The 14,672-nt window shown below is 38.1% G+C and overlaps 1 protein-coding gene and 1 pseudogene across 5 annotated transcripts in view; one reads left to right on the top strand and one right to left on the bottom strand.

Moving 5' to 3' along the window:
• The window catches only part of POLD3 (DNA polymerase delta 3, accessory subunit), a 117,843-nt gene that overhangs the window by 17,196 nt on the left and 85,975 nt on the right, over positions 1–14,672 (top strand). For all 5 annotated transcript variants that reach the window (XM_032853082.1, XM_032853079.1, XM_032853080.1 and 2 more), the window contains exons 2-3: positions 514–569; positions 6,178–6,280. In XM_032853082.1, the coding sequence (XP_032708973.1) occupies positions 514–569; positions 6,178–6,280 (159 nt within the window). The remainder of the gene's footprint in view (positions 1–513; positions 570–6,177; positions 6,281–14,672) is intronic.
• LOC116865233 lies at positions 13,450–14,609 on the bottom strand (annotated as a pseudogene).

Here is a 14,672-nt window from a genome sequence, read left to right as displayed (position 1 = left end):
TCAAGGAAGGATGGAAGGAAGGTCAAGTCTTAATGCCAGCAGATTGCAATCTAACCCCAGATAGAGAATTCACCAACTTCTTTCATTCCCTGGCCCCTGCACCATCTGTGCCTGTTAATGTTTGTATGGCTGTGACTTTTCTTAGAAGTTTATGAGTCTTACACTTCAAAGTAATCCACTTTCTGGATGAGTTTTAATAGTTATTAGTGGTGGCTACAAAAAAGGACAGAATGTGAATAAAGGGCACCAGTAAACGAAAAAAATGTGAGGGAAATGAGAGCTTTTTCTTTGTATATTCAGCCTTTCTTTTTAGACTTTCTGATTAATTAGCCTGTGAAACAAACTTTTTAGTATTTGTAAGATAAAGATCTCAGTCCTCCTACTGGCCCAGATGGATGTTTCTTGGAAAAACTAGTGTGGCATAATCATCTCATAGTAGGAATCTTTAGGAGCCCTTGGGGCTGACCTGCACTCTGGGATCATCTAATGTTAAACAATTTCTTCTTCTTGCAGGTGACCTACAAATGGCTGAGCTATACACTAGGGGTTCATGTTAACCAGGCCAAACAGTAAGTCCAATTTACTACGAATTTCGCTCACATTAGAATTGTTTGTTTTGTTCTAAGCTTTACTGGTAGCCTTGAAGTTAGAATTTTTTTCCTCTCTTGGAAAATAGGAAAGAATACTATTTTTACTACCTTATACTAGATTTGTCTATTAATTAGGAAATAGGTGGACTTACATACTAATGTGTGGTGATACATTTACTGGATTTATTTGCAACCTTGGCTTCTGGTTAACATCACTTTGTTACTTCAGATTTATAAGTAGGCCAATTTTGTTTACATCTCAGATTTTATATACCTGTTATCTTACATCTTTGTTACATTTTCACATGTGCTCCTTAGGCCCACATATGTATGTTATTGAAGTACTTTCATAATGAGGTCAACAGGTGTTTGACACAAAGCTGCGTGACAGTGTAAGACTGGGGAGAACTATTTAAGTGAAAATAAAAAGGGAGTGTTCAGAATGGCACAGCATTGCCCTTCTTGAATTTGCTGTATCACCTTTGCTTGCTGAAATTTGTTCAACTTGAGGCCAAGAGGGGAAAAGCCGGCTTTTGAATTAACACCAATATTTCTTAAAAATGTTGTCTTTGTCCCAAGGGGAGGAATTGGTGAACAGACTGGGGCCTCATATATTAAGTTAAACACCCATTTACTTTACTTTATTCCTAAAGGTGGTCTGACTTTTTTCCCCCTTTTTTGAGTCATGGGAACTTTCTTTGAGTCAGGGAATGTTCCATGAATCTTAGAAAATTCCTGATACCTAGAATGCATTGATTTGGCTTTATGTGGACTGCTGTTTGACAGACCTTGAATCAGGCTTTGACTGGGATGTTCATGCATTCAAGACCTGAAACTCTTGGCCTACGGATGAATTTGTACTGTTTTTGACTATCTGAGATTTCTGTTGCTAATGCCTGTGCTGACCCAAACCCAAGAGTTTCAGGTAACTTTTAGAATGGGACACGTGTAAGACTAATTGTTATGGTTATAGATGTTAATGAAATAACTATTACTATATAAACCTGTTGGGGCTTAAAGGTGCATATTGAGGACTGGAGATGAAATAAAGTTGCCTGTAAATTTTATCATCGTTACCTTGATTACCTGAATTTTTATAGAATTAACATACTGACTAGCCCCTGTCTCTCAATGAACTTCATCCCATACCAGTCTCTACCTCATTTACACTGTAGCCATATTTGTCCTTTTGTTCATTAACTTTGCCAGACTTATTTCTACCTTAGGACATTTGAACCCTTCCCTCTGTTTGGAATGCTCTTCTCCCAGCTGTCCTCATCCTTTAAGTTTTAGGTGAAATGTCACACATTACTTTTTACAACAGCCCTTCCCTAATGCTCTATTTCAGGTAACCCCACCCCATCCTAATTCTCTGTCATATCACTCTGTTACTTGCGTTCCTAATTTTTTTTTAAATGGCTTTATTGAGATATAATTCATATACCATGTAGTTCACCCATTGAAAATATATAATTCAGTAATTTTTAGTATATTTACAGAGTTATGCAGCCATCACTTTAATTAATTATAGAACATTTTCATCACCCCCAAAAGAAACCCTGTATCCATTAGGAGTCACTTAGCATTTTCTCTCCACTCCTTTCTCTTCCCTCCCCCACCCTCCTGGCATTAGGCAACCACTAGTAAACTCTCCTTCTATAGATTTACCTATCCTGGTCATTTTGTGTGAATGGAATCCTATAATATATAATCTCATGTGTCTGGTTTCTTTCACTTAGCATAATGTTTTCAAGGTTTGTCCATGCTGTAGCATGTATCAGTACTTAATTCCTTTTCATGGCTGAATAATATTCCATCATAGGGCAGGTTATTTCCCTAGGGCTGCCATAACAGAATGCTATGAACTAGGTGGCTTAAAACAACAGAGATTTATTGTCTTGCAGATCTAGAGGCTAGAATTCCAACATTAAGGTGTTGGCAGGGCCATGCTCTCTCTGAAACCTGTAGAGAAGAATCCTTCATTCCTTCCTAAATTCTGGCAGTCTTCCTAGATTTGCTGGCAATCTTCCACATTCTTTGGCCTATAGCTACATAGCACCAGTGTCTATGTTTGTTGTCACATGGCATTCTTCCCGTATGCCATATCTTCACCTGGCTGTCATATAAGGATACCAGTCATATTGGATTAGGAGCCCACCCTACTCTAATATGACCTCATTTTACCAGATTACATCTGCAAAGATCCTCTTTCCAAGGAAGTTCACACTCTGAGGCACTGGTGGTTAGGACTTCAACATACCTTTTGAGGGTTGGGGGAGAGCAGGGACACAATTCAACCCATAACATATTTAAATAGTATATTTTATTTCTCATCATCAGTTGATGGACATTTGGGTTGTTTCCACATTTTGGGTATTATAAATAATGCTACTGTGAACATTTGTATACAAGTTTTTATGTGGACATAACGTATTCAGTTCTCTTAGATATATACCTATTTCTGGGTCATATATAACATTTTGAGGAACTGCCAAGCTGTATTTTAAAGTGGCTGCACTAATTTAAAGTCCCACCAGTAAGGTATGGGGATTCCAGTTTCTCCACATTCTTGCCAACTCTTTATCATCTGTCTTTTATTTTAGCCATCTCCTAGTGGTATAAAGTGGTATTATTATGGTTTTGATTTGATTTGCTTTTCTACAATGACCAATGATGTTGATCATCTTTTCCTGTGCTTGTTAGCTATTTGTGTATCTATACCTATTCAGATCCTTTCTCTATTTTTTTACTGGGTTGTCTTCTTATTGTTAAGTTGTAAAGACCGCTTTATGGATACAAGACCCTAATCAAATACATACGTGCTGCTGAAGTGAGCACCCGATCAGATAAATGATTTGCAAAAATTTTATCCTGTTCTGTGGGTTGTCTTTGCATTTTCTCTCTTTTTTTTTTTTAAAGATTTTTAAAAATTTATTCAACAGAGAGAGAGATCACAAGTAGGCAGAGACAAAGGGGGAAGCAGGCTCCCTGCTGAGCAGAGAGCCCGATGCAGGGTTCAATCCCAGGACCCTGAGATCATGACCTGAGCCGAAGGCAGAGGCTTAACCCACTGAGCCACCCAGGCACCCCATCTTTGCACTTTCTTGGTGGTACTTTTTTTTTTTTTTAAAGATTTTATTTATTTATTTGACAGAGATCACAAGTAGGCAGAGAGGCAGGCAGAGAGAGAGGGGGAAGCAGACTCCCTGCTGAGCAGAGAGCCCAATGTGGGGCTCGATCCCAGGACCCTGAGATCATGACCTGAGCCGAAGGCAGAGGGTTAACCCACTGAGCCACCCAGGTGCCCCTTGATGGTACTTTTTGAAACACCAAAGTTTTTATTGTTGATGAAGCCCAATTTATTTCTTTTATCTTTTTTTAAATACTATTTTTATTTTTTTTATCTTTTAAAGATTTTATTTATTTATTTGTCAGAGAGCACAAGTTGGGGAGCAGCAGGCAGAGGGAGAGGCAAGCAGAGGGAGAAGCAGGCTTCCTACTGAGCAAGGAGCCCAGTGTGGGACTCGATCCCGGGACCCTGGGATCGTGACCTGAGCCGAAGGCAGATGCTTAACAGACTGGGCCACCCAGGGGTCCCTAAAATACCATTTTTAAGTAAGCTTTATGCCCAGTGTGGGGCTTGAGCTCACGAACCCCAAGATCAAGAATCACCTGCTCTTCCAGTTGAGCAAGGCAGGTGCCACTGTTTTCTTTTATCTTTTGTTACTTGTGCTCTGTATATGGTATCTGAGAAGGCTTTGCTCAATCTAAGGTCATGAAGATTTACTTCTATGTTTTATTCTGAGTTTTGTAGTTTTAGCTCTTACAACAGTAATTATCACTATATTCAAGGTTTCTACGTAGCATGTGCTTGTTAACATCTTAAAAAATATTTGAGGCCTCACAATAAGAATACACTGTAGTTTTCAAATTAGGGTGTTGGCTCAAGCTAATTTAATTTAATTTATTTTTATTTTTAATTTTTTTAGAGAGGAGTCAGAGAAAGAGGGAGGGAGAGAGAATCTCAAGCAGGCTCCATACCCAGTGCAGCATCCAATGCTGGGCTCAGTCCCAGACTCCTAAGATCATGACCAGAGTCAAAATCAAGAGCTGGACGCTTAACTGACTGAGCCACCCAGGCACCACAACTTACACTAATTTTAAATGAAGCCCTAAAATATGCAAATAGACACTATTTCTTCCAGGAGTCATTTCGTATATGGTGTAAAGAGAGGGTCCAGTTTCATTTCTTTGCATGTGGATATCCAGTTGATCCAGAATTTTATAATTATTACTCTCTGACATTTTCTAGGGCTGCCTGCCTGCACTAGAATGTAAACTCCATGAAGGTGGGGAACATCTTTATCAAGTTGATCACTTTTCCAATTACTCTTGCTATGAAACAAATTATCCCCAAATTTAACAGCTTGAAACAACCATTTTATTATGTTCATAGATTCTTTTGGTTTGGAATTTGGGCAGGGCACAGTGAGAATGGTTATCTCTGCTCCATAGTGTCTGGTGCTTCGGCTGGGAAGCCTCAGTGGTGGGGTCCTGATCATGTGGGCATCTTTTTTTTTTTTTTAAGATTTTTTTTTTTTTTAATTTATTTAGTTGACAGAGAGGGAGAGAGCAAGCACAAGCAGGGGGAGTGGGAGGCAAGGAGGAAGCAGGCTCCCCACTGAGCAAGGAGCCAAGGTCAGGCTCAATCCCAGAACCCTGAAATCATGACCTGTGCCAAAGGCAGCTGCTTAACTGACTGAGTCACCCAGGTGCCCCTTAATAAAATAGGAATTTCAGAACTAAACACTTATAATCATCTACATAGTGGTTCTTAATGTTTTAGAGTAATCCCTCAGAGAATCTGTTAAAAACCCTAAACTGTCTCCCCCCAAAAAACACACATGCATTTTGCTTGCAGTTTGGGTGGTAGAGGGTTATAAATGGCCATATGAGTCCCAGGTTAAGAGAATCACTGATCTCATATAGCTCCTGGTTTTATACCTCAGGATTAAGAGGCCTAGAAGAATTAATTAACTTATCCAGGAGCTCATAGTTAGTGACTGAACTGTTCCTTGACTCGTTGTATCCATTGTATATTACTGCCACTGTTTTAAAGCAGGTTCGGTGCCTTTTGGCTTGTTACTAGATTTCTTTTATTTCAATTGTTTGGTCACTGTGCCAACTCAATACAAGTTGACCCCAACCTGTATGTCCGGTCTAAAGTCTCTCTTTTTTTACGGGGCGCCTGGGTGGCTCAGTGGGTTAAGTCTTTGTCTTTGGCTCAGGTCATGGTCTCAGGGTCCTGGGATCGAGCCCTACATCGGGCTCTCCTCTCGGTGGGGAGCCTGCTTCCCCCTCTCTCTCTGTCTACTTGTGATCTCTCTCTGTCAAATAAATAAATAAAATCTTAAAAAAAAAAAAAAGTCCGTCTTTTTTTTAACTTTCTGTCCATGGGAGCAAAAATACTCTGTAAAAAATTTGATAGACTGTCAGATTTAATATATCTGACTTTTACATCATGAATTAAGAGTCAATGAGGTAAAAACTCTTACAAATAATGACTTGTACCTTTTGTTTGGAACAGGATGCTGTATGATTATGTTGAAAGGAAGCGAAAGGAGAATTCGGGAGCCCAGCTGCATGTCACGTATTTAGTGTCTGGCAGTCTCATTCAGAATGGACATTCTGTAAGTTGTCAGAATCTTACAATGAACTGAAATATGTTTGAGCCATAAACAGTGTTATATAACATAACATGGGAAAAAAACAGGATGCAGTATTATGGAAGTTTTAAAAGACAACTGCAAGATTTTTTTTTTGTTGTTGTTGTTGTTGTTATTTTTAGCCTAAACCTAAAACCCTGAGAAGCTTGGGTAATATCTCGGATGCGATGCAGAGACAATATCATGATTATACAGTTTTCTTAGGCAATAAGCAGGAGACTGCTCTGTTATTCCTTTCTTCCTCTTGAAAGTATATTGGGAACAGGGATGGTTAATTTCCAGACTGTTCAGATGTCAATCCACAAACTCAGGTGTTCAGGAAGTCCAGTTTTACTTATTTTTTACCTGAGTTTGATTTCAGTTTGAGCTTTAATTTTGGTCGGCTTAGTGGCTGAAGGATGGGCATGTTGGCAAGGGGCTGAGCTAATGCAGTGCAGAGGCAGAGGCCAGGAACATCCTTGTTCTCATGTATCTTTTTATAGTCCCATCTTGCATCTTGTCATCCATCAACACAGGTCACTGCTGTGTTTTCATCATCCTGACCACAAAGCTTTCTCGGGCCTACTGATTTTCTCTGAGCTACTTCCATGTCCCTTTTGGGGCACAAGGATCATCCCATTACTCCCATGCCTGAATGGGCACCAGAAGCTCTGCTGAGATAACTCATTCCTTTCCCTGTGCTGGAATGATCCTTGGGAACTTTGAGAATTTCTCCTCTCTGACTTCCTCCCAGAAGTAAGGCACACATCTTCTGTTCTCACTTCCCCAAACCTCTACACTGAAGGCTCTTTTGCTCCCACCACTACCACCAATAGGCCTCCATAGAATTTAGCCTAAGCATTAGGTTTCCTTCTCAGTGATCCAGTAATACATGTTTTTCTCTTCCCTTTTGACTTTCCCTTGGAGTCCTAAGTTCAGAAAAGCCTGGTTTATCAAAATACTGATTGGATTTATCTTGTAGCAAGCATGTGAGATTTAAAATGGAATGGCATTTTAATAATTTACAAGGTGAAACAACTGCTATGAGGATCCAATCCTTATATTGTATGACCAGCATTTTCTTTCCTTATTGGTAAGCTGTTTGGCAAACTAGATGATAATCAAGACATTTTTAAGTGTAGGCAGAATCAGATGTCATTATATATCAGAAACACAAAATTAAGCAGACCTGATTCATTTGCTCTCAGAAATAAACCCGCTACTAGAATCCTTTCTGTGCATGGCTCTGGAGTGGATACTGTCCAAGTTTACATCTGAATGTCTTCTTTCCTTTTGTTTCTGGGATTAACTAATCCCCTCTGTCTCTTTCTTTAATTAGTCAATGCCTTCAATCTAGTCATGTTAGTTCTTTACATTCCTTTAAAGCACTCATTGTATTCCTTTAAAGCAGTGGTTTTAATTTTTTTTGATCACTGATTCGTTTGAGAATCTGAAAGCAAAATACATATGTTGACATATTCATAAAATTTTTAGTGTTCACAGATCTTCTGGAACAGGGTCCAAGGTTAAGAATTTATGTTTTTTGTTTTGTTTTGTTTTGTTTTACAGATTTTATTTATTTATTTGACAGAGATCACAAGTAGGCAGAGGCAGGCAAAGAGAGAGAGAGGGAGGCAGGCTCCCCTCTGAGCAGAGAGCCTGACTTGGGGCTCCATCTCAGGACCCTGAGATCATGACCTGAGCTGAAGGCAGAGGCTTTAACCCACTGAGCCACCGAGGTGCCCTAAGAATTTATGTTTTAAGGTAGAGTTGTAGATTTTTATTCTAACCCATGTGACGAGGTTCTTAATTTCAAATCCTCGGGTGGTCTTCAGGGTTTGGGGGGTTTGGGGATGAATCCCCAAAAGTACATTTAAATTGTGTTCCTCAAGGGCACCTGGGTAGCTCAGTTGGTTAAGCAGCTGCCTTCAGCTCAGGTCATGATCCCAGGGTCCTGGGATCTAGCCCCGCATCAAGCTCCCTGCTCAGTGGGGAGCCTGCTTCTCCCTCTCCCTCTGCCTGCCACTTTGCCTACTTGTGCTCTCTCTCCATCTCTCTGTCAAGTAAATAAATAAAATCTATAAATAAATAAGTAGTGTTCCTTGGGCCATTTTTTTGAAACCAATCTTTCAAAATGATGTGTAACTCATAATGAGTTAAAGAACTTCTATGCTGTGGCTTGCTTATAGAAGGCATTCTGTTTCTCAATTTAAGTGGGCATTTAAATCCTGCTTTTGTTAAGCAGCAGAATGATTTTTCAAATGAAATTTTAGAATCCTAACATATAAAATATATTAAGAGTAGAGTTGCTGTTGCTGAAGTGGTTTTGAGAATTTGGGAGCCTTGTGCTCACCCTCTAAACAGCCTCACAGGGCAGCTTTGCAGAACCCTGTGGAATTACAGATCAAATGTGGGTGCTTACCCATGCTTTCTTCCTTAAAGAAAGCCCTCCTACGGAAAGGCTGATGATTAAGCATAATGTCAGGTTTTGCTCTTATTTCTTCTGATATCTTTTTAAAGTTTTAAGTGTTTTTAGAAAGAAAAAGAACACTGGTTTTGATGGATTTTTAAAAATATAAATTTTTTTTAGTGATCATTATTGTACAAAATATTATTTTAAAAAAACGAAAACAAAGTGAAAGCCTCCTTCTAATCTCAACCCAGAGAATTATTTGAAAATTTCAAGGGAGTGTTTTGTTAATTTTCTTTTTGTGGTTTTGAAGGTTGACAGCCCAGTCCATGCTTTATGAAGTTCCCCATTAGCTGTACATCTAATGATTGTTGCCGAGATTGATTTTTATTGTTGCCTAGATTATTAATTCACTGAGTTACAAAATGGTTATGTTCTGTCATTCTTTATGCATGTGTTGGCTTGAATTTTTCTATAAAGAACAATTTTCTCATTAAATAGCCATATTTTCATTTTTTTTCTTTAACTGCTATAAAGTTCAGAGGGCTTACCCCAGTCAAGCTCTGAGTTTATGGACACCGAACTTACTTCTGTGTCCATCTTAAAAGGAACCCACTGAAGCAGAGCTCTACCCTGGTCTATGTTGTTTAGCATCAGCAAGTGGCATTTCAACTGTGTCATTTTTATGCATTTTCAATATCCCTTGAGGCAACATTTAGCCACACTGAGCTGTTTGGGCTGTTCAATTTTCTCCTGAAGCTACCAATTTTTGTTTTTAGGGCCTTACTTACAAAGTTGCACAAGTTTGAGTGGATAATTCCTACTGTTCCTTTTCTCATTAACTCTGTAATTTTTATTGTGTAGTTTTACAGAATATGACATTTTTTTGGAATGACTTATTTTTTTAAAAGAGAAAATGCGTTATGAAAACATACTAATATTCTAGTTCTAATTTATAGCTATGTTTTTTTCTTTTTAACTTGGTTGATTTTATACTGCTTTTTTCTCTTACGTTGTAAATTTTGGTAGTTCTTAACATTTTTCATAAATAAATATTTGCTTTAGTCAAACATAACAAGATTTAGAAAAGCAAAACTACTATTTTTACTAGTAATATGATTACTGAAAACAGTTTAAGATTTCTTTGTAGTTCCTTTTGTCTGTAGGATATATCCTACTAGGGATGCACAATCAGCCTGTTTTAGTTACTTGCAATAACTCTTCTCTGTGGTTAAACCACCAGCTCAGTATCTCGTTAAATTAAAATCTTTACCCACTTTCAATTTTTAGGTTCCCTGCTTTTCCTTACAGGTAACTATTTTAAAAGATTTTGCTTCTCTTTCCATTGTTTGAATGTGTTTTTTATATATTCAAATATATATTCATATTACCCCCTTTTTTTAGACAAAAGTTTTCATACTATATACCCTATTTTTACATTTTGCTCTTTCACTTAGCTGTAGATCCTCAACTTTACTCCATAACAGTTACAGAAATATTCTTCATTCCTTATTACAGCCACCTGATCCTACATTTTTTTTTAAGATTTTATTTATTTATTTGATAGACAGAGATCACAAGTAGACAGAGAGGCAGGCAGAGAAAGAGGAGGAAGCAGGCTCCCTGCTGAGCAGAGAGCCCGATGCAGGGCTCCATCCCAGGACCCTGGGATCATGACCTGAGCCAAAGGCAGAGGCTTTAACCCACTGAGCCACCCAGGCACCCCTCACCTGATCCTACATCTATCTACTTTAGTTTTTTCAGCAGTCCCTTTTTTTTTTTAATAAATTTTTTATTTTTTTATTAACATATAATGTATTATTAGACCCAGGGGTATACGTCTGTGAATTGCCAGGTTTACATACTTCACAGCACTCACCATAGCACATACTGTCCCCAATGTCCCAGCAGTCCCTTTTTGATAGTTTTTTGAGTCATTTACAGTATTTCACCATTACAGATAGTGTCGTAGTGAATATATGGTTTGTAAAGTTTGCCACATTTAGGGTTACATTTTCCTAGGATTCCTAAGGTGTATATGTACTGCATTGGGTAATTGCCAATACCTCTCCATTTTTCATTCCCATGAGTGATGTGTGAGAGACCCCTTCTCCATGCAATGCATGTTGTCATCTGTTTCAGGGTCAGTTGCATTTCTTTTCCTTTCCTGTTTTTCTAAAGAAGTGTCTTTCTCCATTTTGGAAGCTATATACTGATACTCTTTGTGATGTGAGTTGCAGATATTTTTGTCTTTGTACTTTGTGCTTAAAGTTTATTTTTGTCATTTGAAGTTGTATATTTGTTAGTTTTATGGATAATTTAAATGAACTCTTACTGTTTATAGTTAGGAAACCTTTCCTTATTCTCAGATTGTATCAGTTTATGTTTATCCATTTATAGAAGAATTCATCCATATTTTCTTATGGTATATGTATGGTTTCATTCTTTACATTTAAATCTTTGCTTGATTTAGAAGGTATTCCAGATCTGAGCGACAGATCCAATTTTTATTTGGTTCCATATGATTATATATTAATTCTTACTATATCACTAATAAGTTCGCTTTTACTCACACTATTTGAGATGCTGTGTTTGCTTTTTTGTTTGTTTTTACAGTTATAAAATTTAGTTTTATTTTAATACAATAATACTAATGTATGCCAGATAACCTATTGATAACTCATGTTTACTAGTGCACACATTTTTAGGAAGCATGTAATAAACATTTATAGAAAATTTTGTAAAGAATGAAATGTTTACTATAATCCTTCTTAAAAACCTTGGTCCATTTTGAAAGATCAACCTTGAATTTTTAAAAAATCAAAAGAAAGGAAAAGAAGTCCTCCCTGCCCACACACAAAATACATAAGAACCACATGCTAGGCATTCATATTTTAAGTGCCCTGAGTAAAATGGGCTAAATTTTCAAAGGCAGTTAATAACAGCTTTTACAAGGACTTCTTTCATTTGATTTAGCACCAAGTAAAGTAAGTATGCCATTGAAGAATCATGTTTCTCCTCTAGCTCTCATGTTGCTCCATTCTTCCTACCAGGCCACAGGACATCAGCAAGCATCCTTGTTGCCCACTGAGGAATTAAATGTTTTTGTTTTAATATGGCTATTCAGATTATACTTGCCAATAAAGGTTTTTCCTGTCAGATAAGTGAACGTAACTATGGCGGTCATCATTAGAGGTGTTAACTTTGGTTAGGAATAAAGAGCTCATTCAGCAAACTCGGTTATTTTCCTGGCCTTTTTTAACTTGGCATATAAATACTTTTAATTATTTTTTTTACTAATTATGATTGTTATATATATCAAGGTAATTTTCCCCAAGGATACCTAATCTTTTTCTATTTCCTGATGATAAAGTATGCTTGCTTTACTAGGGTTATGGGTTTCTTTTCTTTTTCTTTTTTTTTTTTTTTTTAGACTTTAATTTGTTACTCATCAAGGCAGAGCTTACATTTTGATTAAAAAACAAAACTAACCAGATCCTGGGGTGCCTTGGTGGCTCAGTTGTTAAGCGCCTGTCTACAGTCCTGGGATCGAGCCCTGCATTGGGCTCCCTGCTCAATGGGAAGCCTGCTTCTCCCTCTCCCACTCTCCCTCTCTTGCTCTGTCTCTACCAAATAAATAAATAAATAATATTTTAAAAAAACAAAACTAACTAGATCTTAAAGCACATGTTTCTAAGCTGAATAACATATGAAAACAAGACTTTAATTACATATTCTGTTGAAAATTCGACTTGGGTGTTTCTGCAAGAACTTATGTCAATTTCTAAAATAAATCATATCCCTCAGTGCATGTGTATTCTCAAAAGAAAAATCTTGGGGAAATAAATTTTCCTATGAGCTAATTAATACACTTTTATAACAAATTGAAAATTCTGAGTAAACTGAAGGTATGTTTAACAACAAAATAAATTCAGCTTACATGGCTAGTTTATAAATGTCTTAGTGTAGGGGTGCTGGGTGGCTTAGTTAAGTGTCTGATTCTTGGTCTCAGGTCGTGATCTCATGGTTTGTGAGGTCAAGCCCTGATTTGGGCTCTGCTTAGCAGGGAGTCTGCTTGGGGATTTTCTCCCTTTGCCCTGCCTCTCTGCTCTATTGCTTACTTGCACACACGCACACACACACTCTCTCTCTCTCTCTCAAAAGAAAAAAAAAAGTCTTTAAGAAAGAAATAAGTGTCTTAGGTAAAGGCAGTAGTGAATTTGCATCATGCAACTAATCTGTAAATCCAGTTGTTTTTTTTCCTGGAATTTTATAGACGTAGTATCTCACAGAGCCATATACGGTAGTGCTAAAGATGTCTTTTTTGACATCAGTCTACGCAAAAGCCTCTGATGAGATACTTTCCCCAAAAGACATGGAATTTGTTTCTTTTCCAGAAAATAAGGAAACTTTATCAACCACTTATTCTTCTGAGCAAATGTTAGGTTACTACCAATTGCTCTTTTAATTATGCTCAAATAGATTTTTTTTAAAAGTTTAGACATTTCTGATGTTTTTCAGTTGCACTATAGTAGAAGATAACTATAAAACACACTAGGTGATTTCAAAAGATGAGTCTTCATATCTGACTCATTTGGCATATACTTAATTTCCAGATAAAATCAGTAGAAATGAAACTAATGTAATGTTCAAAGAACTCCTAGATTCCGGTCTTAGGACAAGGAGCTTCTAAATGCATGGATGAGGAGCTTCTGCTCATCTGATTAGGTAAATGCAGTTTTCCTCATGAAGTAACTGATATTTTCTGGTTTATTTGTTGAACTTTTTGTTTGTAGGAAGCATACACATAGGGCCAGATCTTGTCGGTTTCTGTTCTGGAGAATGTTTCTAACACCCCTCTTGTCTGGTAGATAATACTCCAGGACCAGCTCTGTTTGGGCTTTGTAAGCCTTTGATCTCTTGAGGACCATCTCTCTCGTCTGTTACTCTCACACTGGATGAGAGGCTCTCCAGTCAGATCACCAAGGCCCACAGTATTGGGAGAGTCGAATTTGATGTTGTAGACTTGGTGACTAGATGGATGAATTGAGGAAGCAATAGATGTTGCTTCATGACCTCAAAGGTCATGTTGAGATTAATCACGCTATCTGATAAACTATCCAGGGCTTCTGCCTGTGAAAGTACCTTGGAAAACTATCCAATAGCTAGCTATACTGGGTGAGATTTTTCAGCTCATGAAGGGCCAAGCTGAGTCATGACATTGTCCAAAATGAGCTTCCCTTGTTCAGTGAAAGTCTTGGCTAACCCGCTAATTTCTGTGCCCCAAGCCTGTTTGAGACTGGGTCCTTGCTGGAGAGGGGCTTCAGCTCGAAGTATTGGTGGTGTGCAATGAATGCCACACCTTGCCCACGCTACCATGATCACTGCGTTCAGTAGTCGTGGGCCCCACAGATAGTGGGGCTTTGGCCTGGCTGCGCACTCACTCTCCTCTGTGAGCTGGGGGTTGCCTTTTGTTCGGGTTTTGATTGTATTGATATGTATAGTCTATCACTTTCTTACCCAGATGGAGAAATTTTAAAATAAACAAGTTAAAATGAGCCTGACTTTATTAAACTGTATACAGATTTTCTTAAAAAGATTTTATTTATTTATTTGAGAGAGAGAGAGCATGAGTGGGGTAGAGGAGTAGAGGGAGAGAAAGAAGCAGATTCTTCCCTGAGCAGGGAACCCAGCACTGGGCTCTATCCTGGGACTTCGGGATCATGAACTGACCTGAAGGCAGACACTTAACCTATTGAGTTACCCAGGCAGCCCTGTGCATAAATTTTTTTAAGAGATTTTATTTATTTATTTATTTGTTTGTTTTGTTTATTTAAGGTGGGGGGGAGAAGCAGAAGGAGAGGGAGAGGGGCAAGCAGATTCTGAGGCCCTGCTGGATCCCATGACTTTGAGATTATGTCCTGAGCTGAAACCAAGTTAGATACTCAACCTACTGAGCCACCCAGA

This window comes from Lontra canadensis, unplaced genomic scaffold, assembly GCF_010015895.1.
Source record: "Lontra canadensis isolate GAN:19392208 unplaced genomic scaffold, GSC_riverotter_1.0 scaffold7, whole genome shotgun sequence".
Lineage (NCBI taxonomy): Eukaryota > Metazoa > Chordata > Mammalia > Carnivora > Mustelidae > Lontra > Lontra canadensis.
The sequence above is the reverse complement of the archived record's forward strand: the minus strand, read 5'-3'. Positions and strand labels throughout refer to the sequence as shown.